This window comes from Amblyraja radiata, chromosome 17, assembly GCF_010909765.2.
Source record: "Amblyraja radiata isolate CabotCenter1 chromosome 17, sAmbRad1.1.pri, whole genome shotgun sequence".
NCBI lineage: Eukaryota > Metazoa > Chordata > Chondrichthyes > Rajiformes > Rajidae > Amblyraja > Amblyraja radiata.
Genome location: NC_045972.1, coordinates 28,663,051 through 28,690,561, shown reverse-complemented (window position 1 = coordinate 28,690,561; position 27,511 = coordinate 28,663,051). Strand labels below are relative to the sequence as shown.

The window sequence follows — 27,511 nt, the reverse complement described above, 5'->3', positions numbered from 1 at the left end:
GGCCCGGCGCGTACCAATGACGTTGGCGACCCGGCGATGGCGCTGGCGCTGTGCCGGAGACCTGCTCTGCGGCTTCTGCACCGATTACTCGCCGGAGGTCGACCTGTCCCAGTGCAGGAAGCGCGCCATGGTGCTGACCGTTAGATGGTCGGAGACGCGAAGAGAATGGAACGAGGGCGGGGGGGGACATGGGACAGGGAGGGGAATTAGAGGGGTGCCCTTCAATTCTCCTCCAAGGAGAATAGAAGGGGAGGGAGGAGTGGGATGCAGAGGCGAGAGGATAGAGTAGATGCGGTGGTACAGTGGTTAGAGGGGCTGCAGGGGGGGGGGGGGGGGAGAAGGAAGGGGTAGGGTGCGAGGGGAGACAAGGTTACAGTGGCACGCAGGGGTGAGGAGTTGAGTCAGGTGCAGGGGCAAGTGTAGAGGGGGGGGGGGGGGAAGAATGAGGGAGATGCAAGTGGCAGAGGGGGATACAGCGGCAAGGGGGAAGGGCAGGTCTATGCCTAGGACAGTGGGTTTGTGTAGTTGTCGAAGAGTGGCCGGGTTTGTGCAGACAGGAGGGAGGGGGTGGCATACAATTTTGTGATCTGAATTTTACCTCCTTCCTCCCCACCCCACCGCTTAGTGGAATTAGTGAATACTCTCTGGAGATTGTAACTGTGTGATCCCATGTTCCTCTAATGTAACAACTCCCATCCACCCCAAGTAATGTTTGTGAGAGAGCAGTGTTAGGCAAATATTTACTGCGTGCAGCCTGATCGATCAGTGTCTTCTCAGAGGAGATAATACCTATGCAGTATTGATATTTTTTGGCTTATATTTGTAACATGTACCGAGATGTAGTGAAAAACTTTGTCTCTCACCTGTGAAGAACCTGTGTAATGTTTGATGGGAGTGGTGGGTTTTGTGTTCTCTGTTGACCGGGGCGAACTGAGGCTCTCTTTCTCTCGTGCCAGCTGGGCTAAGTTTCCACAAGGAGCTGCATAGGGGACTGCGATCGTCAATATACTTAAGAATGGTGCATGAGGAGCACTCCTATGCAGACCCTGGACACCAGGACTCGTACTCTAGGTATGCTGAACTGCTCCATTTCTTTGCTGTAGGGCAATAAACTCACATTATTTACAATATAATCCAGAATCTGCTTTCTAGCATATCAAAAGCTGAAACGTGTGCAAAACCAGAGATAAGTTACTAAGTTGTTTGTCAGGCATCGGTTGACAAATTTGAGATATAAGACAATAATATAGGGAGTTAAGACTGTAACATTTTATTTAGGATGTTTTGTTTTGGGAAGTGCACAGAGTAATATAGGTGGTAACTTTCACACCTGAATGTTCATATAAAATTGGTCTATTTACAGTCGTATGCAGAAAGTATGTGTTGTTCTTTCAAAAAACTGAAACCTCATCTTAGGTGGAGCTCAAATTTTTTTTTGTGCTCCACGCAAGAAGTAACAGCAACAGGATGCAGCGTAAATTCGCTGGATGCTTGGGTATGAGGAAATATAATTGCAAAGACAAATGGATTGTGTTTGTTACAACCGTTACATAGCATCAATGAATGTGGTGGAAGTACAGGAAAGTGGACAGTAAGGAAAAAGTTCAACTGTGATCTAATTAAACAGAGTAGACATGGGGGTTTGAATCGCCTATTGGTGTTTCGATGCTCTGTATCTGCAGGAGACCCTGAGGTAATTTAGTGTTTTCTGGTTTCTATTGTATTAGCCAATGCTGTTATGTACCTTGTGGTTTAACTTGTGCCTATAGGATGCCATCTGCTGGTCACTGGTGCTTATGCATTAGCATGGTTGTGCCTGGCATCCTCTCTGGTTGGCTGGTGTCTGACTATGTTCAGCCAAGTTAGCTGATACATGTTGGGTGACCTTGTTGGGATACTTGTTATCTGATTTGTTATTCACTGGTGGGTTAGTTGGTGCCTGCTTGCAATAGAGGACTGGCATCTGGGGCTTTTGGGTGAAGTCCTGGCTGAAGTTTGCCGCTTCCCACTGTGTCCCCAGATATACCTGATCTGGTCAAGGAGATTTATCTGCCTTCGTACGCCTTAGCTCATTCAGCACCTCCTCGACCTTGGAAAACTCTTATTCTAAGGGTGATAAATCTTTGGAATTCTTGAACCCTGGAAAGCACAGTCATTGAACACATGCAGGGCAGTGACTGAGTTTAGATTACAAGAGATTGGGTTGTGAGGAGAGAAAGGTACAAGGGTGTTGAGGTCAAGATTGGACCTGTATGGCGCTTCTGCATTTAAATGTGCCTGTGGCCAGACATCATGTTGTTGAGATAACAGGCCAGCAGTTTGCTGTGGCTTTTCCCAACAAGACTTGGCACAGTGACAACTGGGAAGTAATGGGGCTCACTGACAAGAGTTTGCTCTGGGTAATATGTGACACAAGTGTTAGGTTCACTTACCATTCCATTCTCCTTTCCACAGCAGTAATTCAGATCAGAGTGCAGAAAAGGGAGAGGGCTTCGAGTCTGAGGATCAGCTGAGGCACCAGCTCCTTTCAGCGGCACTGAAATTTGTCCCTAAGTTTGGCTGGACAGTGGAGGCCATTGCGGAAGGAGCCAAGGTAGAAACTGGTTATAGTTGTGACAATTTAAAAACAATATATCTGCATCACCCACTCTACTAATCACTTTGTTAGCATGTCTATGCTGATATCATGTTCCTCTCTAAACAGCACTTGGCCCGTAGCCTACTATGCCATGATGATTCACTGCTAATGCTAACAAGATCCTGCCTCCATATCACCTCGGGTTCCAGATTCCAACCAACCTCTGGGTAAATAGATTTTGCTCTCACCATTTGAATCGGCTTTCCATGTGGGACCTTGTCAAAGGCTTCAGAGATTCATATTAACCACATCAACCGTACTGCCCTCATCAGCATAATTTGTTATAACTTCTGAATCAATTTAGTCAAATAGGATCTCCCACCTATATCCGTGCTAATCATCCCTGATCAATCCCAGTCTTTACAAGTGTGACTTAATCCCATCCCTCTGTATTTTTACCAAAACTATTCCTACCATTGGTATTTGGCTCATTCACCTGAACGTAACTGTCCTATCCATGCAACCTGTCTTGAATAAAGGAAGCACATTTGCTGTCTTTCATCATCCTCTACCTCCCCTGTCACCAGCTGCGATATGAAAATCTCTGCCAATGCCCCAGTAATCTCTGCCTTCTCTACAGAAAGGCCCCAAATTGCTGGAGTAACTCTGCAGGTTACGCATCTCTGGAGAACATGAATACGATATCCATGTAATGACAAGGAACTGAAGATGCTAGTTTATACCAAAGATAGACACAAAATGCTGGAGTAACCGGCAGTCCACCATGTCGATTTTGGGAATGAGATAGAAAAGGGCAGTGTGGTTTTGGGAGGGTATAAGAAAGGTGATTGCCAGAGGTGATGAGATCGGGAACGGTCTGGGAGATGCTAGCCTGGTGTTCATACTTATGGTCATAGTAAAGTGGTGATATAAGGTGTGCCTATTGGGATTGTTACTGTGTGAATGGGGGGGCTGTGCATTCAGAGGTTTGAGATGGAGTGTGTAAGCAGATTGGAGAAGTCAACACAGTTGTTCTCAGGATTTCCAGGGTAGATGTCAGGAAACACAGAGACTGTAGATGAAGTCACCAAGTAATTCAGCGGGTCAGGCAGCAACCTTGGCGAACATAGATGGTGGACGTTAAGATCGGGGCCCTTCTTCGGACTGCAGATGTTAGAGTCTCAAACAATTAACAAACTTGCAAGAAGTCAACAAGTCAGACATCACATTGGAGAGAAATGGACTGTCTAATAGCTGGGTGGAAGTCACAATGCGACAACTAACATTCTCTCCTCTTGTTAAAGGTGTTGGATCTGTCGCCAGCAGTGACTGGGATGTTCAGTCATGGTTCGGGTGACTTAGTGCTGCACTTTATCACTCAGTGCAACAACCAGCTCTCACAGATGCTGGCCGAGCACCGCAGTCTGGTCGAGCAGGGACAGGAGGAGTAAGTACCACACCATGGAGCACTCTCTCTGCCAGTGGCAGACTTGAGCACTTGCGTGGGAATTCAGCGAGTCTGAACCTCTGTAGAAGGGGGAGAATTTCAGGTCAGTTTCAAGGCAACAAAACTCTGCTGTCAAAGTGACTGTGGTCCTAAGGGATTGGCATAAAAGTCCAGTGGATCAGCTGGGGTAGTAGGAGTTCTCCCTTCACTTCGTGCTCTGCCCCGCTGGGACTTACCCCCTGCCCCTCAACGTTGACGTGCTACTGTTATGTTGAGACGGCGGCTCAGTCCATTCTGTGGGCCAGCAGGAATGGAGAATGAACCCCAATATGGAAAACAACCGTACCCCTCTGTGGACCTGTCGACTGCTGATCTGGATCTTGTGGAGGCATGCCCATCGGGAAGGTGATTGTGATGGTAGGGTGGACAGCAGTGTGGTCCTGAGGAAGGGGCTTTGCACCATTTATTACTTGGCTTCTGCTGCTGTCTTTGGGTTTTGGGAGGTGGGGGGGGAGGGTTGCTGCCAGTTCGGGTGGGGAGGCTAGGCCAAAGACAGCAAAAGCTGCTGTAACACTGGGACGAGGCCGTTCAACCCCTCAGCCTGCCCTGCTATTCATCCAGGTAATAGTGTAAATCCTTCAGCGTCATTTTCCTGCCCAATTACCATGCCCATCGATTCCCATCCAACTCATTAAATAATCTAAATGCCTATAACTTCATGGGGAAGAGAATTCCAATGATCCACCACTCTCTGGGTGAAGACATTTCTTTTCATCTCAATCCTAAATGGCCTGCCCTTTACTCTGGGAGGGCAATCCTAATTCTAGGAAAATACCCACCTGCATCCAGCCTGCAAGCGCCGTTGCAATTCTGTTCATTTCAAGGAGGCTGTCTCCCCTTCTAAATTCTTGCGATGCTGGCCCAGGTCACTTGACTCCTGTTCTCTCATTTCCTCAACAGTGTAGTCACATTTTCTGCCTTTCAATCCACAGGAAAGAATGCAGAATCTGAGACCTCTGGGAGATGATAATTAGAACATCCCCTCTCTAAAAAGCTATCTTATTCCAAGCTCTGCGTCACTGTGGCACAGTGCCGGAGACCCGGATTCAATCCTGATTATGGGTGCTGTGTACGGGGTTTGTACATTCTCCCTGTGACCATGTGGGTTTTCTCCAGGTACCCTGATTTCCTCCCACAACCCAAAGATGTGCAAGTTTGTAGGTAAATTGACTTCTGTAAATTGTCCCGAGTGTCTGGATAGAACTAGTGGGCAGGTGATCATGGTCAGCGTGGACTCGGTAGGCCGACAGGACTGTGTTCAAGAAGGAACTGCAGATGCTGGAAAATCGAAGGTACACAAAAATGCTGGAGAAACTCAGCGGGTGCAGCAGCATCTATGGAGCGATGGAAATAGGCAACGTTTCGGGCCAAAACCCTTCTTCAGACTGATGGGGGGTGGCGGGGAGAAGGAAGGAAAAAGGAGGAGGCGGAGCCCTGGGGCTGTTTCCTGGATCTCTAAGCTAAACTATGCTCTGCTATATTGATCATTGGGTCTTTGCGATTTATCAACCTTTAGTTTGACCAACCCCTCCAGTATAATTTTTTATTTAATGCTTATTTTGTTGGTTCTCGTTGTCACTTGGTTGTCCAATACCTCTTGCGGAATTTTGCAAACACAAAGCGGGGGCAACATGGTAGTATAGCGCCAGAGACCTGGGTTCGACCCTGACTATGAGTGCTGCCTGTACTGCGTTTATATGTTCTCGCTATGACCACGTGGATTTTCTACGAGTGCTCCAGCTCCTTCCACACTCCAAAGACGTACAGATTTTTAGGTGAATTGGCTTCTGTAAGTTATAAATTGTCCCTAGTTTGTAGTATAGTGCTAGTGTACAGGTTGATCACTGGTTGGTGCAGACTCAGTGGGCCGAAGTGGCTGTTTTCATGCTGCATCTCCCTAATTCAGTCATTTAAAGGACTTTTCCTTGTTGCCCATAATAAATTCCCCCATCTCTCCTACAAGGACACCATGTCTTCTTTTGTTTTCCTTCCTTTTAATGTGAAATAGGTTTTCCTGATGATGGGAGTACCTTCAGGAAAGGTCTGAGAGATGTTTGGTTCGTTGCCTCATTGGAATATTCCATTTTTTCATTGTCCGCAGGGTGAAGAAGACTGAGGTATTTGTTAGAGATGCAGTGGAGGCCCGGCTGCGGATGATCATCCCGTACATTTACAACTGGCCACAGGTAGGGGTGCATCTGTCACCAAAGGGTATGACTTCAAATATGGGCTGGTGGGATTCTGAGGGCACGAGGAAATATCACATCACTAGGATGAGGACATTGCCTTTCAATCTGGTGTCAGCACTGGACGCAGGACAGATCTGATCCCAGGGAGCAGGTCTCATGGGACCAGGCCCCACTGGACAAGGTCTTGGTGGGGGGGAAGGTTCTAGGAAACACCCTGAGTCCAGGGGTATCCGAAGGAATGGACTCCACCGAGCCCAGATGGGGGTTGCCTGAACGAATAGATCCCACCAACCCCAGTCCGGGGATGTCTGTGAGCATGGTGGGAATGCTGTTGGCTCTTGGTTGGACATTTCACCTCTTACTTCCACACTCACTTGGGATCCAGCTCACAAAGAATATCAACACTTCTCCATACACCATCCTTCCTCCCATTCCCCAACGTAACCACTGAATATCCAGGCCCACGATGATACCAGCCGAACAGTCAGCGCTTCCTTCCCCGTGGCTCTATTGGGGTTTACGCCGATGTCTCTGGGCTAGGAGAAACCCTCCTGTTGTAGGTTGGCGACAGGTCTGTCACGACTGAGCTGCAAAAGTCGCCTGGGTCTGTATTCGTTATTGAATGCTCATCAGTGGTAAAGAAGTAACTCAACTATCTCCTGTCTAATAGGCAATGAGCATTCTACTGATGCCGGAGAATGTTGCCGATAGTTTGAGGAGCCTGACAGAAATGGTGGATGAGATATGGTACTACGCAGGTGACAAGTCTACAGACGTGAGTAAAGAGTGTGACTCACTATGTACATAACAGGGTGCAGCTGGCAGGAGTTCCTTTCACGGATTCAGCTGGCGTGCGTCAGCAGAGGTGGCGAGTGAGAGCAATGGGGAAGGAGGCGAGGGCAGTAGGAAAGGGGAGGACTGTCTGGGGAGGGGGATTAAAGAGGTATCAGGATGGAGGATTTGGTAGTATCATTTTTCACAGCTCCCGAGATCCAGGTTCAATCCTGACCTCGGGGACTGTCTGTGTGGGGTTTACAAGTTCTCCCTGTGGTTGTGTCGAGTTCCCCCCCAGGGATGTGTAGGTTCATGGGTTACTTGGCCGTTCTAAATTGTACCCAACGAACAGATTAGTGGCAGGAGAATCATCTGGTGTCACAAAACAAGTTAAAGAAAAAGCTTGCAGAACTGCAGAGCAAAGAGGGGCAAAAGGACTGATGGGATTTCTGGGAGCACACACTCGATGGACTGAATGATCGGCTGCTGTGTTGAATGAGGAACTGAGCAGCTGGAATAGGAGAAAGAAAAGAAGGGTGGAGGATGGGTTTGGGGACTGGGAGATCATTGAGGGAGGCAGAGGAGGTGATGAGGCAGGAGATCAGCGAAAGAGAGAGCAGGTCTGCTTGAAGCTGGGGGTGAATGTTCCTGGTGGCTCAGTGCCTGTCACAAGGAGCTCTCTCGCTCAATGCAGGGCAGCCCTAAGGGAGTTGGATGCTGCTCTTTGATGATCTCTGCATTCTGTTACTGGGATATTTCAGGAGTCCGTTCTCACTGAGCGGTAGCTAGAGAGATGATAAACCCTCAGCTTGTCCTGTGTCACACATCCCCCTACTCCCTCAAACTGCCATGGTCCTCTGGAAAGTTACAAGACCAGAATACAGGCCACCCTCAATCTGCCTGACAGGGTCAGAACACAGCCAACCAGCCATGCACCTTCCTAACAGGGAGGGTGTACAGCCCATCAACCTGCCACTGCCTTAGGAGTCCAGAATATAGTCCATCAGCCCTGAGAACAACACATCAAACCTACCTCGCTCTGATTGATAGGGCTGGTGTACCGCCTGCAGGCCTGAAAGTCACACAGCGTGGAAACAGGCCCTTCAACCCAACTTGCCCAAGCGGACCAACGTACCCCATCTACACTTTTCCCATCTGCCTTCATTTGGCCCATATCCTTCTAAACCTATTCTATCCATGTAACTGTCCAAATGTATTTTAAAATTTGTGATGGTACCTGCCTCAAATACCTCCTCTGGCAGCTGGTTTCATATACCCACCACCCTTTGTGTAAAAAAAAAGTTAATTCACAGGTTCCTATTCCCCTCTCACTATGTCCTCTGGTTCTTGATTTCCCTAATCTGGGTTAAAGACTGTACATTTACCCTGTCTATTCCCCTCATGAACTTATGCACCTCTATAAGATCACCCCTCACCCTCCTGCGCTGCAAGGAATAAAGTTCAAGCCTGCTCAATCTCCCCTTATAGGTCAGGCCCTCATCTCCTGGCACATCCTTGTAAATCTTCTCTGCAGCCTTTCTAGCTTGGGAGGGGCCAGAGTACGGGCCGCCGGCCAATCCAGGCCCACCAGATGTTGGGACTGGAATGCAAGCCATCTCCTACCTACCTCTGCCTGACGGGGCCAGAGTACAGGCAGCTGGCCACCAGCAACACATCACCCCGTGCCTGGCGAGGCTGGATTGCAGGCCATCGGCTCAGGCTGACGGCCCTACTTCCATCTATCTCGGTGATATCTGAAGGTTGGAGCTGTTGCTGTTGTCTGCTAACCTCCATTCAATTAATGAACCTCCACATCACGTGCAGCCCCAACAGCGGTCACCACAGCACGCGCGGCACACCTCTTGCCAAAAATGTCCGCTGACCCTTATGCCTTTTCTTCCCTGAGCAGTTTAACTGGTACACAAAGAGGGCAATTCTGACTGGAATCTACAGCACCACAGAACTGGTGCTGGTGCAGGACTCCTCCCCAGATTATGAGAACACCTGGACCTTCCTTCATCACCGTGTTAGTGACGTGGTCAGCATGGCTCATTCCGCCCAGCAGGTGAGTCGCTGGAGCTGCCATTTCAAAAAACAATAATGCAATCCTTATTGAGGATATGTGCTGGTGTATTGGAGTTGCTGGTCAGCACGGACTCAGTGGACCAAACGTCCTGTTTCCACACTGTATCTCTAAACTAAAACCAAACTAAATAAAAATGCAATCACCAAGAATCAATTAACACTGATCGGTAAGTTTACAGTAGGATCTTGATCAGTTGGTGATGGGCTTGACCAGGAATGGCAAATGATATTTAATTCTGAGAAGTGTGTGGTGTTGTAGTTTTGCATGTCAAATTGGTGCTAGACTTGCACAGTAAATGATAGAGCTCTGGAGGGTGCTGCAAAACAGATATCTGCGAGTACAGGTGCATAATTCCCTGAAAGTGGCGAATCAGGGCAGGACGGTAGGGAAGGCCTTTACTTGCTTGCTTTCATTGGGAAGTTATGACATCATGATGTAGCTTTACATGTCATAGGTGAGAGCACACTTGGATCATTGGTGCAATGCTGGTTACCAAGCTATAGGAAGCATGTCATTCCTATAGCCTGGAAACAACAGGCAGGTGAGCCCTACATCACAGTTCAGAGTGGTAAAGGCAGTAATCAAACTATAAACAGAAACAGCCATTTGGCTCATCTTGCAAGTTTAGTTCAGAGATACAGTGCAGAAATAGGCCCTTCGGCCGACCTAGTCTGCACCAACCACGATCCCCGTACACTAGCACTACCCTGACATTAGGGACGATTTACAACCAAAGCCAGTTAACTTACCAACATGTGCATCTTTGGAATTTTGGAGGAAACCGAAGCACCCGGGTTAACTGGCTTTGGCGGCGCGACCGACGTCGCAGCGGTCTCTGCAGTCCGTCTGTCTTTTTTTATTTTATTGTCCTGTAGAGTGTAAAGTTTGTGGTGGGTTTTTGACTGTGTGTGGGGGGGCGGGGGGTGGGTGGGGGAAACTTTTAGATCTCTTCCCTGTATGGGGACCCGGCCTTTTCCCTGTCGGGTCTCCGTTGCCGTTGGGGCCTAGCACCGTGGAGCGGCCTCCAACCGGAACGACAGCTCAAGTCACGGAGCCTGCGGAGCTGCAGACCTACCATCGTGGAGCTGGCCGGCTTCGGAGCGTGGAGAGCTGTGGTGGCCCGCTGTGCGACCCGACTCCGGTGGATGGTGACACCGGGAGCTCGCGGGTCCCCGGTGGGAGACCGCTTTGCGGGGCACCGGCAACAGCGACTTCTCCCTCTCGAATTGAGGGGTTGAGAGTGACCTGGAGCGGGTCCTTACATCGCCCCGCGCGGCTTTAAATGGCCGCGGGACTTGTTAGCGCCCATCGGGGGCTCCAACACCAAGACCCGGAGCAGGGCCTTACATCGCCCGGTGCGGCTTTAAGTGGCCGTGGGACTTGCTAGCGCCCGCCGGGGGCTTTGATTTTGACTTCGGGAGAGGAATGGAGAGCAGGGGAGAGACAAGACTTTGCCTTCCATCACAGTGAGGAGGAGATTCACTGTGATGGATGTTTGTGTAAATTGTGTTGGTGTGTGTCTTGGTTCTTTTCTTGTATGGCTGCAGAAACCAAATTTCGTTTGAACTTCATGTGAGGTTCAAATGACAAATAAACGGTATTGTATTGTATTGTTGAAAACCCACGTGGTCATGGGGAGAACGTACAAACTCTGTACAGACAGCACCCGTAGTCAGGTTTGAACCTGGGCCTCTGGCGCTGTAAGTCAGCAACTCTACCGCTATGCCACCGTGCCGCCCTTGATCTATTTGTGGATCTCCACAGATGCTGCCTGACCTGCTAAATATCACAGCAATTCTGGATTTCTAATTAGGTCCCACAATATGAAAACCACAGCAAGATTTCATGCTCATAGTTAGTCCTATATGCTTACATCTGACCCCCATCTCTCCAACCCTTCCTATCCAGATTATTGTTCAAATGTCTTTTGAAAGTTGTATTTGTATCCACTTCTTCCGGTTCCTCTTCCAACTCATTGCAGATATGAACTGCCTCAGGGTGCAAAAGAAGTTCTCCAAGATGTTTAATTTAGAGATATAGCATGGAAACTAACACCAGGTTGTAACATCAACTTGTGGGCTTGATGTCGTAAGGAGAAGCTGGATAGGCTGGCACTATTTTGAGAGTAGGAGGCTGAGGGGTGAGGATTGGATAATTTAGTTTAGAGATACAGCGTGGAATAGACCCTTTGGTCTTCCGAGTCTGCGCTGACCAGCATACACTAGTTCTGTCCTATACACTAAGGACAATTTACAGAAGTCAATTATCCTACAAACCTGCACATCTTTGGAAAGTGGGAGGAAACCAGAGCACCTGGAAAAAACCCATGTGGTCACTGGGAGATCGTACAAACTCCATACGAACAACACCCGTAGTCAGGATCGAAACCGGGTCTCTGGTGTTTAAGGCAGCAACTATCGTTGTGCCACCAATGTACAAGATCATGAGAGATAAAATGAACATTGTTACTTTTCCAGAGTAGTGTATTCTAAAAGTAGAGGGCATTAGCTTAAGGTGTGAGGGGAGAGCTTTACGAACAATATCGGGGATAACCTTTTCGAGCAGAGGCAGTAGATATCTGGAATAAGCTGCCAGAGGAAGCCATAAAAGTGGATGCAATTATGACTGTCAAAATTTGGATAGATATGTGGATAGGAGGAATTTAGAGGGATGAGGGCAAAATGCCAAGTTGGTCAGCATGGACAAAGTGAGCCAATGGGCATGTTTCTGACACCATACAGCTCTATGACTCTACCGCTCATGTAGGGCTCACTGACCTGTAGTTTCCAGGCTTCACAACATTCACTATCTGGTACCTCACATCTACATGATCACAGGGATAACATGCACACTCCACACAGTGTCTCTGTGGTCAGGATTGAACTCTAGTTGTGAGAGCTAAGAAGTTGCAGCTCTTCACTGCGACAGTCCAAGCTGAACTTTGTAGTTTTTTTTCTCTGCAGGCTCAGTTAACAGGGAAGGCTGTGTGTCAGGGGCTGCTGGGAGCTGCGGTTACAGTAAGTATCACACATTGAGTCCAGGCTGTGTAACTCCCGATTTCTCCTTGTGTGCTGTACGCAAGGGGCCAGGGGCTGTCTGACTATGCTGAGGTAACAGATTCCAGTTGATGGCGAGAGTATGTTTGATCTCTCCCAACCCCAGCTTAGTCTCTGCTCTTGAGCTCAACAGTAAGGGGGTAAGATAGAAATAGACAGCACCAGGCCCATTGCAGTTCAACGTCTCACTGTTCTGGCAATTGAGGATCATGCCTGGTGACTGGGAGTGTTTCAGCACCAGTCATGACCAAGAGATGTCAGGTGGTGTTTTACAAAAAGTGAGGATGGGGAAAGATCGTCCAAGTCCTCCATTCCCCTTCTCCCTGTGCCAAGTCTCCCTTCTTTAGCCATTGTAATGTGTGTTCCCTTGTTCTGTTTGCACAGGTGAAGAACTTAGCCGGGATCGCTAAGAATCGATGAGCTCTGCCTGTGGGCATGCAGGCAAAGACTTGGGGCTGTGTGTGTGAGAGCAGGGTTGTGTTACCTGCAGCCTTTGTGTTAGAATCCAGATATGAAGCAATGTAGTGAGACAATAAACAATGGTATCAATCTACTGTATGAATGATCATTTTGGAGAATCCATTGCAGAGCTGGGATCATGGTTATGGGCAGTAGTAACACACAGGAATTGGTGCCCAAGAGAACTTCAATTATTGATAAAATTCAGACACTGCGAGGAAAATAGAAAAAGGTTGGCCTTTGGAGGCACGGTTAGGTATGTTCCACAGAGGGAGGGAGGAATAATACAGTCAGAGTTCTCCGGGGAGTGATTGGGAGCAGCAGAAAACAAAATGTGATAAGATGAGTAGGGAAGATTAAAGGAAGTAGAGGCGGAGAAAGTGCAGGAAAAGATTGATAGCAATCATTGAACGGAATCCAAAATATCCGATAAGAACATGAACAGAGAATGGTTGCAGGGGGAGAGGGCTCTGACCAGAGGCAAAGAGGAAACAACGCTGGAGGTGAAGAGAATGGCTGTGGTATAAAGAAAAGCAGTGGCCACTTGGAGGATCTTCTATATGTCAGTCTTCACCAAGAAGAGTTCTGGAGTTTCAGCAGAATATAAGCGAAAGTCCAGCAGGAAGTGAAGTAGTTGATTCTTCAGGAGTGGTGCCCAGGACTGGAAAACTGCCAGTCTTGCAATCTTGGTTAAGATGTAGAGATAAGGTCAGTAAGCACAGGAAGCCAATTTAACATCAATTAATCCCAGACCCAATTATCAGGATGTGCGTCAAAGATCCCCATCCTCATCATGGCAGAGCAAGAACTAGGGATTTAATGTCTGACCCTCCTTCCATTTATGGACTTCAAAAAGACTTCTTGTAAACTGTTGTCTGGATTGACATCAAGATTGTAACCGTGCAATAAAAGGGCTGTTGCTACACGGACAAAAAAAGTAGCTGGGAACGGGACGTGTTGAGTTTTATGGCGGGCGGGGGGGGGGGGGGGGGCGTACATAAAGAGCAAAGTTTGGCCCATATCCCTCTAAACTTGTCCGATCAATGTGCCTGCCTAATTGCTTCTTAAACATTGCGATAGTAGTACCTGCTTCAACAACCTCCTCCCGCAAGTTCCATGCACCCACCCTTCCGTACCTTCTGAATTTTGTAGTCGGCAGGGCAGTACTCTGCATATCGCCAACTTGGACAATTTTACTTCTTTTAATCAAGCCAATTTATCAAGCCAATTAACCTACAAATCTGTTTAAGAAGGTGCAGCAGCATCTATGGAGCGAAGGAAATGGGAAACGTCCTTCGCTCCATAGGACGTTTCGGGCCGACGTCTGATGCTGCTGCACCCGCTGAGTTTCTCCAGCATTTTTGTGTACCTTCGATTTTCCAGCATCTGCAGTTCCCGCTGATTTTCTCCAGCATTTTTGTGTACCTTTAACCTGTACGTCTTTGGGGAAACCGAAGATCTCGGAGAAAACCCACGCAGATCACTGGGAGAACGTACAAACTCCATGCAGACAGCACCCATTGAACTGGGTCTCTGGCGCTGCATTTTGCTGTAAGGCAGCAACTCTAGCGCTGTACCACCGTGAACGCCCACTACCCTTTGTGTGGAAAAGGTTACCACTCAGATTCCCATAAAATCTTTCCCCCTACAGTTACTTTTCGTTGTTCTCAACTGATACAAGGGGGTTCAGATCAGTTACAGACATAGAGAGGGGGTGGTATGGGTGAGGGTGATGTTAGGCTGGGAATGGAGGCAGGCGAGGTCAAAGATGCTCCGCTATAAGATCTTTGGGCGAGGTGACGGGCCGAAGGTGCTTGTTCTTGGACATGTAAACTGGAGGTGGTGCTGCCCTCTCCCGGGCGGCCTGAGAAGCGCAGGGACTGCGGCGCGGGGCTCGCCGGGAAACGGAAGGTCGGCTTTGGCGCGCAGTGTTCGGCGGGTAGGGAGCAGGATCCAGGCCCGGTGGGGGAGGGCTGTGTTTGGTAGACGGGGCCGCTGCCTGATCCTTGGTCGCCGCCATGCCGTACGCCAGCCAGCCGACGGTGCGGATCACCGAGCTAACGGACGAGAACGTGAAGTTCATCGTGGAGAATACGGAGCTGTCGTGAGTACCGGCGAAGGATGTGCGTGAGGGGGAGGAGTAGCACGGCCACGGTGAAGAGGGGACTGACTGACCGACCAAGGACAGCGGTTCCACATCGTTGCTGCCGATCAACTTGTCCACCTGAGCTAGTACCAGTTACCCGCGTGTTGCCCAATTCCCTCTAAACCTTTCCTTTCCACCCACTGTCCAGATGTCTCTGAAATGCAGTAATTGTACCCTGCCTGTGGCAGCTCGTTCCATATTCCCACCAGCCTCGGTGTAAAACACTTGCCTCTCAGACCACCTTTAAACCTTCGCCACTCACCATACGCCTCTGCCCACTTGTTTAAGACACCCTTCCCCTGGGTATAAGACTGATCATCCACCTTGTCTACTTCTTTCATGATTTTATAAATCTCTATAAAGTCAGCCTTCTACAACTCTGGAAGGAAACTGGGTTGAGACCCTTCTGAAGAACCGAAACGTCACATTCGTTTTCTCCAGAGATGCTGTCTGACCCGTTGAGTTACTCCAGCTTTTTGTGTCTATCTTCGGTTTAAACCAGCGTCTGCAGTTCCTTCCTACAGAATCCAAAGGGTCATGCATACCCGTTATTGTGGGAAATGGCCTCAGGCGATCCTTGCTCTTTCTGCCTACTTTCTTTTCTAGTGGTCACCATCTACTTTCTTCCTGTACCCGAGCAGCAACCACCTCGATGTCCTATCTCCCGAATGTCCTAATCTCCAGAATGATCCTGAGGCCATCCAGCTGCTGCTCCAGTCCCCCAACGTGGGTCTGTGAGAAGCTGCAGCTAGACACACCTCCCAGGTGTGTTGTGCTCAGGGATACTGGAAGTCTCGCTGACATCCCATATCATGCAGGTGGAGCATATAATTGCTGTAGCTGCCAGTGTTGCTGCACTAAACCATGGAAGATTTATGAAAGAAAGAAAAACTTGATCCATCTTTTTCCATAACTAATTTAAACTAGTAGACTTATGGACCTGTCCCACTTGGGCAACTGCAGGAGACTATGCAGTCGCCACATGTTTGCGGATGGTTGCCGGGGGGTCACCTTCATGGTCATGAGGAGTTCCCACATTCTGGGATCTAGTCATGGCCTCATTATGGTCACTGCGAATTTTATCAACATGTTGATATCGACTAGAATGAAGCCGCCATGGAGAGTAGCGAGAATTCTCGTGCCGTAGCTGGGTTGCCAGGAGGTCGAAGGTTCTCTTAGGTTCTCATAGGTTGTAGCCGGTGCTGACCGGTGAATTTCATTGGCTCATTTGGGGGGAAATAACATAAACAGTAGTTTTCAGACCAAGGATAACCGACCGGTAATGTCAATGTCAGCCGAGTTTCACAACCGTGTATCTCTGGCTTCTTAAAATTTGTCTCCACTCCGTCTCCTCCCTCTCTCCCCCTTCTCCCCCCTGTCTCACCCTTCTCCCCCCCTCCCACCCCCTCTTTTAAAGGAGTACACTGTGCTTTTTAGCTTCTTAATTACAGCGCCAACCTTCCTGTTCATTGCAGTGTGTGTCTGTATCACAGTGGCTTTGCACCATGTGAATTTCACTCAGACAGCGCTCCCCCCCGCTTGCCCTGTACCACACCTGCATAACGGACTGGTGAAGGAAGCGATGTGTGTGTGTATGTGTGTTCCACTCTGACAGTCGTCGTTCCAGTTGCCAGTTTTTCGAAAAATCGCCGAAGTAGGACAGGCCCAATGGTCACTGGGTCGAAACCACTTCCCCACGGACACTTCAGTTGCTTGGAAACTTGTTTTCCAACAGGATCTCCTCTAATAGGGTCATCTACGTACAGCTTGATACAACTTTCGTCGACGTGTATGACAAATTCCATCCGAGCAGCACTAGCAAATATCCCAGTTCGGATATAGCAGGTCAGACTTCCACTGTGAGTGTCTAGGGGGTGTGGGGGGACAATCGGGGGGTTGAGGTGTCGGGGTCATTATGCAGTGGTGGTGTGCAGAGGGAGATCCGTCTGGGGTGTTAGAGGGGGGAGGGGGGTTTGTCCCATTCTGGGGTTGTTACGGTGCTCTGGGGTTGGAGGTGTCCGGTGGGAATCTTTCCAGGGAATGGGAGAATGTTTGGTGTGACGTTCTGTAGATGGATGATGGATGGATGGTGGTGTTGCAGTATGTCAGTCTGGGAGGTGGAGGTGTCGTTGCCCGACTCTGGGCTTTGTTCCGATATTGGGGTATGTGGATATCTGTCTGTGTGTGGGTCCCAGGGTCGTACCTCAGCAGTGAATTCTCCACATGTGTGTTGCAGGGTGGCCAACGCTTTGCGCAGAGTTCTGATGGCCGAAGTAGCTACGTTGGGTGAGTTGGCATTCATTGTTTGCACTCGCCGTCCTCACCAAGTCGGGGAATCTCACACGTGTTTTCTCTTTGCAGCAATCGACTGGGTTCAGATCGATGCAAATTCTTCGGTTCTCCACGATGAATTCATTGCACACAGAATTGGTGAGTCATAGAATCAAACAGCATGGAAACAGTCCCTATGGCTCAACTCGTCCATGCCCAATTTAAGCGAGTCCCAGTTATCCCTGTTTGGTTCATTTCGTTCCTATCATGTTCTTGCCCAAATATCTTTTAAATATTGTTATTGTATCTGCTCACTTCTTCTGGCAGGTCATTCCACATAAGTCTTATTGAGTTTTTTGAGGAGGTGACAAATGTGATCGATGAGGGTAGGGCAGTGGATGTTGTCTTTTTTTGCAAGGCATTTGATAAAATCCCCCATGATAAGTTTATACTCAAGATTAAGATGCATGTGACTAACAGTGACTTAGATGTGTGAATTCGGAACTGGCTTACTGGTAGAGGACAGTGGTGGATTAGGGGGTATTAGCTTCAGGGAGACGTTGGACAGACTTTAGTCAGAGGGTGGTGAATCTAGAATTATTTGCCACAGAAGGCTGTGGAGGCCAAGTTAATGGATAATTTTAAAGCAGAGATGGATAGATTCTTGATTAGTACAGGTGTCAGGGTTTATGGGGAGATGGCAGGAGAATGGGGTTAGGAGAGAGAGATAGATCAGCAATGATTGAATGGCGGAGCAGACTTGATGGGCCGAATGGCTTAATTCTGTTCCTTTCACTTATGACCTTATGACTTGGATCAATTTACTCTGGAATGCGGAGAGATCTCATAACAGTATATAAAATTATGAGGCATAGATTGAGTAGACAGTCAGAATATTTTTTCCGGGATAGGAAAAATCAAATACTAGAGGGCATGGCTTTAAGGAGAGAGGGGCAAAGTTTAGACGTGCAGAGCAAGTATTTTAACACAGATGGAGGCGAGTGAGTGGGGTGCTCACCTAGAAATGTCTCAGTACGTCATGGCAGATGTTCACTGGTTGTTAAATTGGGCGGCTAAGACTGTATATCCTTGTCTCTCTGTAAGAAACACAAAGTGTTGGAGTAACTCAGTGGGCCAGATGGCATTTCTGGAAAACATGGATCGGTGACATTTCAGTTCTGAACTTTTTTTCGGACTCACCATGCAGAGTTCTGACCTGGAATGGCGCCTATCCGTGTTCTCTAGAGATGGGCTGCTGAGTTCCTCCAGCACCTCTTTTTTTCTCAAAATTCCAGCATGTACAGATCCCTGTGTCTCCTGTCCTTGTCTCTGTGCTGTAAATACTTTGTCAACCACACTGTGTCCATTGAACTTGCTGTGCTTGTTTCAGCTTTGTTTTATTTTGTTTTAGGATTGATTCCTCTAACAAGTGATGATATTGTGGATAAGATGCAGTACTCCAGGGTAAGTGGTATGTGTGAAAGGATGTATGTGGGACTAGTGGCGCAAGATTGAGTGTTATATTATTGGTTGGGGTTGCAAGTGAGAGCTGGTACAACATATATCAATGTACACCTGATGACTGTGTTACTGACTGCTGTCTCCATCACAGGACTGTACATGTGATGAGTTCTGCCCAGAATGTTCCGTGGAGCTGACTCTGGATGTTAAGTGTAACGAAGATCAGACACGGCATGTTACCTCCAGGGACCTGCTGTCTAACAATTCCCGTGTTATCCCAGTAAGTGCTTTGCAGTTATCCTGCTCTTTATACTTCACACTTTACGAGATACAGCGCTGAAACAGGCCCTTGAGCCCACGGAGTCTCACCAGCCAGCAATCACCCCCTGCTCAATGCTAAACTAAACACCAGAGATTAGGTTATAGAGCAAAGGCTGGGAGTATCGCTGGCAACAATGCATCCCTCCCCGATAAACTCAATGTATCTTACCCATACTTTGAAATTAAAAGCGAAAAAAAGACAAGCGCCATGTGCACAGTGCCTTAACCGGAATGATGAACATACAAACAAACAAATGCAGGCTTATCCCCTGGGCAGAGGATTCTAAAACTAGGATGCACCCCCCCTCCCGCACACCGTCCCTCACGGCGGTCCCTCCACGCCGGGTCCTCCATTGTCTTCCCCTCCCCCCTACATCTTTGGAGTACAGGAGGAAACCAGAACACCAGGTGAAATCCCATGCGGTCACAGGGAGAACGTAAAAAACTCCGTACAGACAGCCCCTGTAGTCCGGGTCGAACCTGGGTCTCTGGCTCTGTAAGGCAGCAGCTCTACTGCTACGCCACTGTGACACCCTCTTGTGTGCAATTAAGGAATCACAGCTACCAGGAAAGTAGTCTGGAAATGGGCCCTTTGGCCCTGGGAATCTGCACCGTCTACTATCTAACCTCAATCCTGGAACAATCTTACTCTTAGGTTTGAGTAACGTGATTCCTTTCCAATAAAAATGACACTGTAAATTTAGCTAGTAATCTGGGCTTGTGCTATCCCGCTGCCCCTTCTGTGCCTTTCTGATCGTAGTCAGAAAAATTACCTTCCATGTTACGAGGAGTTACGCTCCTGTCGGACTTTCCTTGCACACACACTGCTCCATAGATGCTGCCTCACCCGCTGAGTTCCTCCAGCATTTTTGGCTACCTTTTGTTTTTTCCTGCATCTGCAATTCTTTCTTAAACACTGATCTGATTGTTAACTTTGGGTCACATTGTCAGACTGTGTAGTCAAAACTGAGTGACCTGCCCAGGTCCGGTTTGTTGATTTGGGCCTTGCTTTCGAACGCTGTCTGCTGCTCGCTGTGTGTAGGTCAGGGACAGGCTCACCTTTGGTTATTTAGTAAGTAATCATCAATGTCACCAGGTCTCCACCTCTGTTACTTAAGAAGTCTGAAGAAGGATCCAGACTCGAAATGCCACCCATCCTTTTTCTCCAGAGATGCTGCCTGACCTGCTGAGTTTCTCCACCACTTTGTGTCTATCTCTGTTGCTTCAACCAGGTAACGTCGCGGAGCCGAGACAATGATCCCAATGACTACGTGGAACAAGATGGTGAGGAAAGGCTAGCAGTTGGGGCTTCTGGAGGGAGGGGACAGGGTTCCGGGGGGTGGGAAGAAGGGGATGTTCATATGGGAATGGATGGGGCAGGGCAGGTTTCTGAAGAAGGGACGCTTCCAAGGGAGGAGTGAAAGAGATGAGGTTTGTGGGAAGCATGGAGGTTCCCAGGAGGTGGTAGGCAGGGTTCCTGAGTAAGAGGGAGGGGTCAGGATTCCACGAGGGAGAAGAGTTTTTGGGGGTAGGGGGACAGAACTGTCAGGTTTATTATTGTCTCGTGGACCAAGTTACAGCGAAGAGCTTGGATGGGCATGCTCTCCAAATATATCAGATATTCCATACATAAATACAATCAATTCAGACTCGAGTACAATAGATAGAGCAAAGGGGAACATGCATAGTATCATAGATCGGAAAGGAGTAGTAAGTAGTTAAAGGTGTTTGGGAATACCAGCTGGTCCACACAGGTTAACATGGATACAACTTAGAGACAGGCCCTTCGGCCCACTGAGTCCACTCCGACCATCGTCACCCGTTCACATTAGTTCTATTCCGCACACTAGGGACAATTTGTAGAAGCCAATTAACCTACAAATCTGCACATCTTTGGAATGTGGGAGACAACTTGGAGAAAACCCACGCAGTCACAGGGAGAATGTACAAATGCCACACAGACAGCATCAGTAGTAAGGATCTCTGGCGCTGTGCCGCCCTGGAGTTCCTCAGATCCTGAGGAAATGGCCAGGAATTTCATCCTGACCAGTTGCTCTCTATGGATTCACTCTCAGGAAGGTCAATCTTACGTCTGCTACAGTAACCATTGCACCCGAGACTGGTGGGGTGGGTGATATTCCTCCACCGACCTTCTGTTCAGAGTATGGGTAAGATACATTGAGTTTATCGGGGGAGGGATGCATTGTTGCCAGCGATACTTCCTGCCCTTGCTCTATAGCCGGTTATAGAGCGCAAGCCCCGCAACAATCCACGGGTAACCATGTCATTGTCCCAAGACTCCAATTTGGTCCGAATTCCTTCTTGTCTTCCTAAGTATCTCTGTGAAGGCCATAGATAGATTTCTTGTGCTGGTTGGGAACGTTTCACTTGAATGCTGCAGACTAGGAGTTACCTGGAATTGGACCTTGTGGTTCATACATGGTTTTCAGTTTTGGAACACATGTATCATTTTCTTTGGTACTCAGTCCTCTAGATATTTGCTGATGAAGTTTGTGACAGTGGTGGAATATTCATCTAGGTTAGCCATCGAATCCTTGAATCTGGATCAGTCCACCAACTGAATTTGTGTCATCTATTTCCTCTGATCATCACTGCTGGACTTTCTGTGCCAGATCTGGAGGGGTGGGCCGTTCCCGTGAGTGTGTACAGATAAGAGAGAGGGGATTGGGTGGAGGGACTCTGTTGTGAGGAAGGGAGAGCATTTGAAGGAAGATACAATACAATAATACTTTATTAGCCAAGTATGTTTTGCAACATACGAAGAATTTCATTTGCCAAGTCAGTCATACAAATGAAAAGCAACAGAACACACAAAATACAATTTAACTTAACATCCACCAGTGACTGCTCCACATTCCTTACTGTGATGGAAGGCAAAACAAAAGTTCAATCTCTTCCCTTCTTTGTTCTCCTGTGGTCGGGGGCCGCGAGCCTTCCGTTGACGGGACGATCTTGACTCCCATGGCCGGCGGCGTTTGGGCCCCCCGCGTCTGGGCGATCTGCAGAGTAGTGACAGTTCTGGAAGGGAATGGAAGGGGACGGGCATGTTCTGGAGGAAGAGGAGGTAATGTTTTGGCGAGGGTCGAAAATATTGAGGAGGGTGATAGTTCTAGGGCAGGATATGGAAGTGTTCTGGGGTGGAGAAAGAGGGTCTGTTCTGGGCAGGGGGAGGCAACTGTTGAGGGAAGAGGGACCATTAATGAACAGGTTCCTAACTGCCTCCCTCAGACATCCTGATTGTGAAGCTGCGGAAAGGTCAGGAGCTGCGGCTCCGAGCTTATGCTAAGAAGGGCTTTGGAAAGGAGCACGCCAAATGGAACCCGACGGCAGGCGTCTCGTTCGAGTACGACCCCGACAACGCCCTGCGGCACACCGTCTTTCCCAAGCCCGAGGAATGGTAGGGCCAGCCTTATGACAATCCCCACCACCCCTTGGGTGAGAATTGGAGGGCTCCCTGGTCTGTAGGGGGGGGGGGAAGAGGGGGGGCATCCACGGTCTGCGGGGTGGAGGGACGTGCCTGGTCCGCGGGGTGGAGGGGTGTTCCCGGTCTGTTGGGGGGGGGGGAGGGATCATCCCTGGTCTGCTGGGGGGGACTGGCATCCCCGGTCATTGGGGTGCTTCCCAGATCTGTGGAGGGGCAGGAGGGACAGGGTGAGACCGGATGTTGACAGAACAAGACTTTTTTTTCTCCATGTTTTTATGGAACCTGCAGGCCTAAGAGCGAGTACTCGGAGCTCGACGACGAGGAGATCCAGGCACCCTATGACCCCAATGGGAAACCTGAACGGTGAGCACTCTGGTCCTACACACTCAGCGCCCCCCAGTGGAACACAGTACACTCTATCCTCCCAATACAGCTCTCCTTACACTGCGCCGAGTGCCATGTAAATGCACCCCCCAACAATACTGCTATTTCGGGTTCTTTAGAGTGTCTAAGTGAACTGGGAAAGTGGGCCAAGGAATGGCAGATGTGGAACATAAATGTTCGGCTCCAGTGAACTTCTGTAGAACAGAGGTACCTCTGGGTGCAGGTACCGACTTCTCTAAAAGTTGGTAAACGGGTGGATGGTGGTGAAGAAGGCTTTTTGCACACTTGCCTTCATCAGTCAGGGTATTGAGTACAGTAGTTGGGATGTCACGTTGCAACTCTATAAAACAGCCAGAGGAAGGGTGTCATTAAGCTGAAAAGCGTGTATATAAGATTCAGGAGGATGTTTCCAGGACTGGAAGGCTTGAGTTACAAGGAGAGGCAGAGACTTTTCTCCCCTAAAGCAAAGGAAGCTGAGGGGTGGCCTTGCAGACAATGTTAAATCATAAGGGGCATAGAGAAAATGGATGGTCACAGTCTTCAAGATTTAGAGAGTAAGTCTGAGGTGAGGGGGATCATTGAACAGTACAGCACAGCAACAGGCCCTTCAGTCCACAATGTTTGTGTCAAACATAATGCCAAGACCAACTCTTACCTGCCTGTGCATAATCCATATCCCTCCATTCTCTTCATATCATCATTTAATATCTAAAAGTGTCTCAAATGCCACTATTGTAACTGCCTCCAACACTACTCCCAGCAGCATGTGCAAGGCATAAAAAAAAAACATTCCCTGCACATCTCTTTTACACTTTGCTCTCTCGCTTTAAACCTACACCCTCTAATCTTTGACATTTTATCCCCGGGGGTGGGGTAAGGTTATGACCTCTTCCTTGTCACCTCGGCTCCAACATGCTTTCCGCTGGTGTGGGGCCAGTCTTCAGACAAGGTCACCTGCACATTGCACCATCTGGCAACCAGCAACAGTTCGCAGATAACCACCGTGTGTCCGTTCCATGGTTGACCATCAATCATCGACTTGTTGACTGGTGCACATGAGAGGATGACCTGTACATTTAGAATCGCAGAGCCTGAATTATATTTGTTCCCACCTCTTCCTCTAACATCATGTTCTATGTATCCACCATCCTCTTTATGGGGAAAACTTGACCCTCGGGTCCCTGTTAAATCTTTCCCATCTTGTCTAACACCTAAACCCAGTAGTTGTAAACTCCCCTACCCTGGGTAAAAGGCTGGGACTATCTATTCCCCTCATGATTTTATAAACATTTATAAGGTTACCCCTCAATTTCCTTTGCTCTGGGGAAAACTGTCCCAGCCCATCTAGTCTCTCTTTATTACACAATCCTTCCCATCCAGGTAACATTCCTGTGAACCTTTAACTTAATCATTATCGTTAGGCTTAATCAGATCCATCCTGCAGCATGGTAACCAAAACTACACATCAGATTCCATGTGTGGCCTCACCTGCATCCCACCGCATGACATCATAACTCTTCTATGTGATGCCACGATTTCCTTAAATGCCTTATTTTGCACTTGGCTGAGTTCCATCAACCATTCCCTTGCTCACTTTCCTTGTTGATCTGGATCCTGTTGTAACCTTGGACAACCATCTTCACTGTCCATCACAGTGCCAATTTAGACATCATCTGCAAACTCACTAATCATGCTACCTAGATTCTCATCCAAATCATTAACATAGATGACACATGACAAAGGGACTCAGCACAGATCCCTGCGGTATACCACTGGTCACTGTGAGAACTCACTGCGAAAGCTGGTGGTGAAGATTAGGGTCCGTGTATAATCGTTGATGTAGGAAACATTTAGAAAGATGTAGACAAGGCTTAGAAGGATACGGAACTAATGAAGGCAAATGCAATTTGTGTCGATAGCCAGAATCTGTGTTGTACGATTTCAGTGCACAGAACTGGAGTGAAAGCAAGTTACCATGATCACAGGGCTCGTCTGTGAAGGATCCTCTGTCTCCTGCTCTCTGAGGCACGGTCCTAGGGTATGTGCCCCTTTTTCCAGGATTGAAAAATCTGATACCCAGAGGGCATAACTTTATGTCCTGGAAGAGTTCAGTGTTGGGTTTAAGTTTAAAGTTTTTTTTTTACCTCACTAGCTTTTTTTTTCGCAGCAGGCAGTGAGTGCCTGGAACACGCTACCAGAGCTAATGGTTGAGGCACATACAGTGGTGGTATTTAATAAACTTTTGGATAAGCATATGGATTATGTGCAGGTGGATAAGAGATGGTCTTGGCATTATGTTCGGTGCAGACATTGTGTGCCGAAGGGCCTGTTCCTGCGCTGTAATGTTCTATATTCTCCAGCAGATTGCACATAAATGTTCTACCTCATTTGCATTTGAAGCAGTTTAAAATATTGTTCATTGGACATGAGGCCCCATTTGGAACATTAGTACACCACAGGAACAGGCTGGAAACAGATTCCGACTGCCTACCTATCTATGCCTTTCATCATTTTATACACTTCTGTCAGGTCTCCCCTCAACTTCTGGTGTTACAGGGAAATCAATCCAACTGTCCAATCTCTTCCAGTGGCTAAACCCCCCTAAATCCAAGGAACATTTTAGTAAATCTCTGCACCCTCGCCAAAACCTTCATATCGTTCCTGTAATGAGGCTACCAGAACTGCACCAATACTAAAAATATTGCAAGGAAGGAGCTGAGGTGATTCACATCCCTTAAGCAACAGATTAGAACTTTGTACTTTAAATCTTTCTCAGTTCTGATGAAAGGAGCTTGAGCTGAAACGTCAGCATTTTCTGTCGTTGCAGATTCTGCTGCCATATCCGGAAAAATGTTGGGTAATGTTGCTGGCAGGGAGAGGCAAGAAGCAGGTGGTGCCTGTCCTGTGCTGCCAATCTTTGGTGGCCTGGCTATGCGGTTTCAGAGGGGTGAAAGGGAAGACGAGGGCAGGGGTACAGTTCTGAAACCTGACGTCTGCAGTGTTGTTTTATCTGGTCATTGAGAGTTTGAAAATTGTTCCCATCAGATTTTACTTCAACGTTGAATCATCTGGAGCGCTGCGGCCAGAAACAATAGTCCTGTCTGCCCTGTCTGGGCTGAAGAAGAAACTCAGTGACCTGCAGACAATGCTGAGCCACGAGATCCAGAGCGACGTACTCACCATCAATTAGCAGGGCCGGCCCTCTCCCCCAACCCAACACTGAACCCTTCCAGGACTCATCCACCTGATACTTTGCTCAGTTCCAAACATCAATAAAGCTCACATTTGTTTACTGCTGCTGTTTTTCTGGATGAATCTGGAATTCTTTGAAGGTCAGCAGGTGGAATGTGGGGAGTCGGGACCCTGTGGAAGTATTGTCTGAGAACAAATCTATGGTTGGTGTAGGGATGCAGCCAGACCAGAGACCACAAAATTTAGATCGTAAACATTTATTTTAAGGAATCGTTGGTGCTGAGGACTATGGAAACCCATAGTTTGTTGTAACAACCCATCTGATTGTGAATCCATTTCTTGTGGAGCTGCACCCCTCCTCCGGAACGTTTGAATAAAGAGGTTTGGCATTTGTTTGTGGAATTTGGCTGTGATTTGGGCTTAATTTGGGGGTGATGGGCATGGTGTTTGACAATTTTAGGCCTTTGCAGGAAAAGGATTTCACCAAGGAGAACCAATTTCACAATTGTGTGTTACAGTCAGAGGAATATATCTCAGAGTTCTGCTTCCACAACCTCAAACCTTGGACAAAAAATCTTCGCCCATATCCATCTAACAATTGCCAGGCTATGCCCTGCTCCCACCACTTTCCCAGCTCCCCCCAACTAGTCAGAAGAAGGGTCCTGACCCGAAACGTTGCCTATCCATGCCTTCCACAGAGGCTCCTGAGCCGCTGAGCTACCTCAGCGCTTTGTTTTACTCAAGATTCTGGCAGTTGTGGTTCCATGTGACTCCAACCGTGGAAATTTGATGTGTTTAGTATTTAAGGCTTGAGGTTAATTATTTCTAAAATTGTGAAATGTTGTTAGTGCATAATTCCACAAGCTTTCTTTGTTAGTTGGAGGGAAACAAGCCATGTGTCAATGATAATCCTGGACAGCTCATCACTGAGGCAATACGGGTAGAGCTCAGATAAGAAGGAGCAATCTGCTGGAGTTTTACTAAAGACCACCCAATAGTCAGCGGGAGATAGAAGAACAGATATGTAGGCAAATTATGGAAAGATGTAAAAGCAACAGTACATTTACTTTAATTTCCCCAATAATAACTGGGGCTCTCAGTGCTAGAGGTTTAGAAGGGACATAATTTGTCAGGTGTGTCCAGGAAAGTTTCTTGAATCAATCTAACCAGAGAAGGTGACATACTTGATTTGGAAAAATCGAGCCAAGTGGTTGGTATTTCAGTGAGAACGTTTGGTCTGCGACGATCATAATTCTGTAAGTTTTGAGATGGGTATGGATAAGGACAAAACTGGACTTTGGGAGAAAGTGCAACTTGGAATCAACTGGGAGCAGCTGTTGGGTATCTGAAGATAGACACAAAATGCTGGAATAACTCAGCCGGACAGGCAGTATCTCTAGAGAGAAGTAACGGGTGACTTTTCGGGTCGAGACCTTTCTTCAGAGTCAGGGGAGAGGGAGCCTAGAGATATAAACAGGTAATGTGTGAAAACGACGGATCAAAGCAGGTGCTGTTCAAGGAAATGTAGAATGGTTCATTGTTACCTGAGGTGAAAGTGACCACGAGGCATATAGTCAGTAAAATTAATCAGGACAGTGAAACTAGTCGGAGAACTAGGGTGGGGAGCGACAGAGAGAGGGAT

The 27,511-nt window shown here is 48.0% G+C and overlaps 2 protein-coding genes across 3 annotated transcripts; both read left to right on the top strand.

Moving 5' to 3' along the window:
* The first annotated feature begins 4 nt into the window (after positions 1-4).
* coq9 (coenzyme Q9) lies at positions 5-12,743 on the top strand. Of its 2 annotated transcripts, none has more exons than XM_033035951.1 (9): positions 5-130; positions 957-1,071; positions 2,458-2,593; positions 3,883-4,025; positions 6,187-6,271; positions 6,945-7,049; positions 8,958-9,113; positions 12,098-12,151; positions 12,575-12,743. In XM_033035951.1, exons 1-9 carry the CDS (start codon positions 37-39, stop codon positions 12,608-12,610), a joined length of 924 nt encoding a protein of 307 aa, XP_032891842.1. In that variant the 5' UTR covers positions 5-36; the 3' UTR covers positions 12,611-12,743. The 2 variants fall into 2 exon arrangements, with proteins under 2 accessions (XP_032891842.1, XP_032891841.1); XM_033035950.1 differs by having other exon boundaries at positions 2,455-2,593.
* Positions 12,744-14,533: 1,790 nt separating this feature from the next.
* polr2c (RNA polymerase II subunit C) lies at positions 14,534-25,974 on the top strand. Its single transcript, XM_033035944.1, has 9 exons — positions 14,534-14,753; positions 17,032-17,081; positions 17,157-17,225; positions 18,478-18,530; positions 18,679-18,807; positions 20,081-20,132; positions 22,098-22,266; positions 22,582-22,656; positions 25,723-25,974. Exons 1-9 carry the CDS (start codon positions 14,668-14,670, stop codon positions 25,865-25,867), a joined length of 828 nt encoding a protein of 275 aa, XP_032891835.1. The 5' UTR covers positions 14,534-14,667; the 3' UTR covers positions 25,868-25,974.
* Positions 25,975-27,511: the final 1,537 nt, after the last annotated feature.

Coding starts and splice junctions, on each gene's coding strand:
- polr2c (XM_033035944.1), top strand. CDS start 14,668: ATGCCGTACGCCAGCCAGCCGACGGTGCGGATCACCGAGCTAACGGAC. Junction 17,226..18,477: donor ATTCATTGCACACAGAATTG/GTGAGTCATAGA, acceptor ATTTTGTTTTAG/GATTGATTCCTCTAACAAGT. Junction 20,133..22,097: donor TGACTACGTGGAACAAGATG/GTGAGGAAAGGC, acceptor TGCCTCCCTCAG/ACATCCTGATTGTGAAGCTG.
- coq9 (XM_033035950.1), top strand. CDS start 37: ATGGCGCTGGCGCTGTGCCGGAGACCTGCTCTGCGGCTTCTGCACCGA. Junction 7,050..8,957: donor CAGGTGACAAGTCTACAGAC/GTGAGTAAAGAG, acceptor TTCCCTGAGCAG/TTTAACTGGTACACAAAGAG. Junction 9,114..12,097: donor TGGCTCATTCCGCCCAGCAG/GTGAGTCGCTGG, acceptor TTTTCTCTGCAG/GCTCAGTTAACAGGGAAGGC.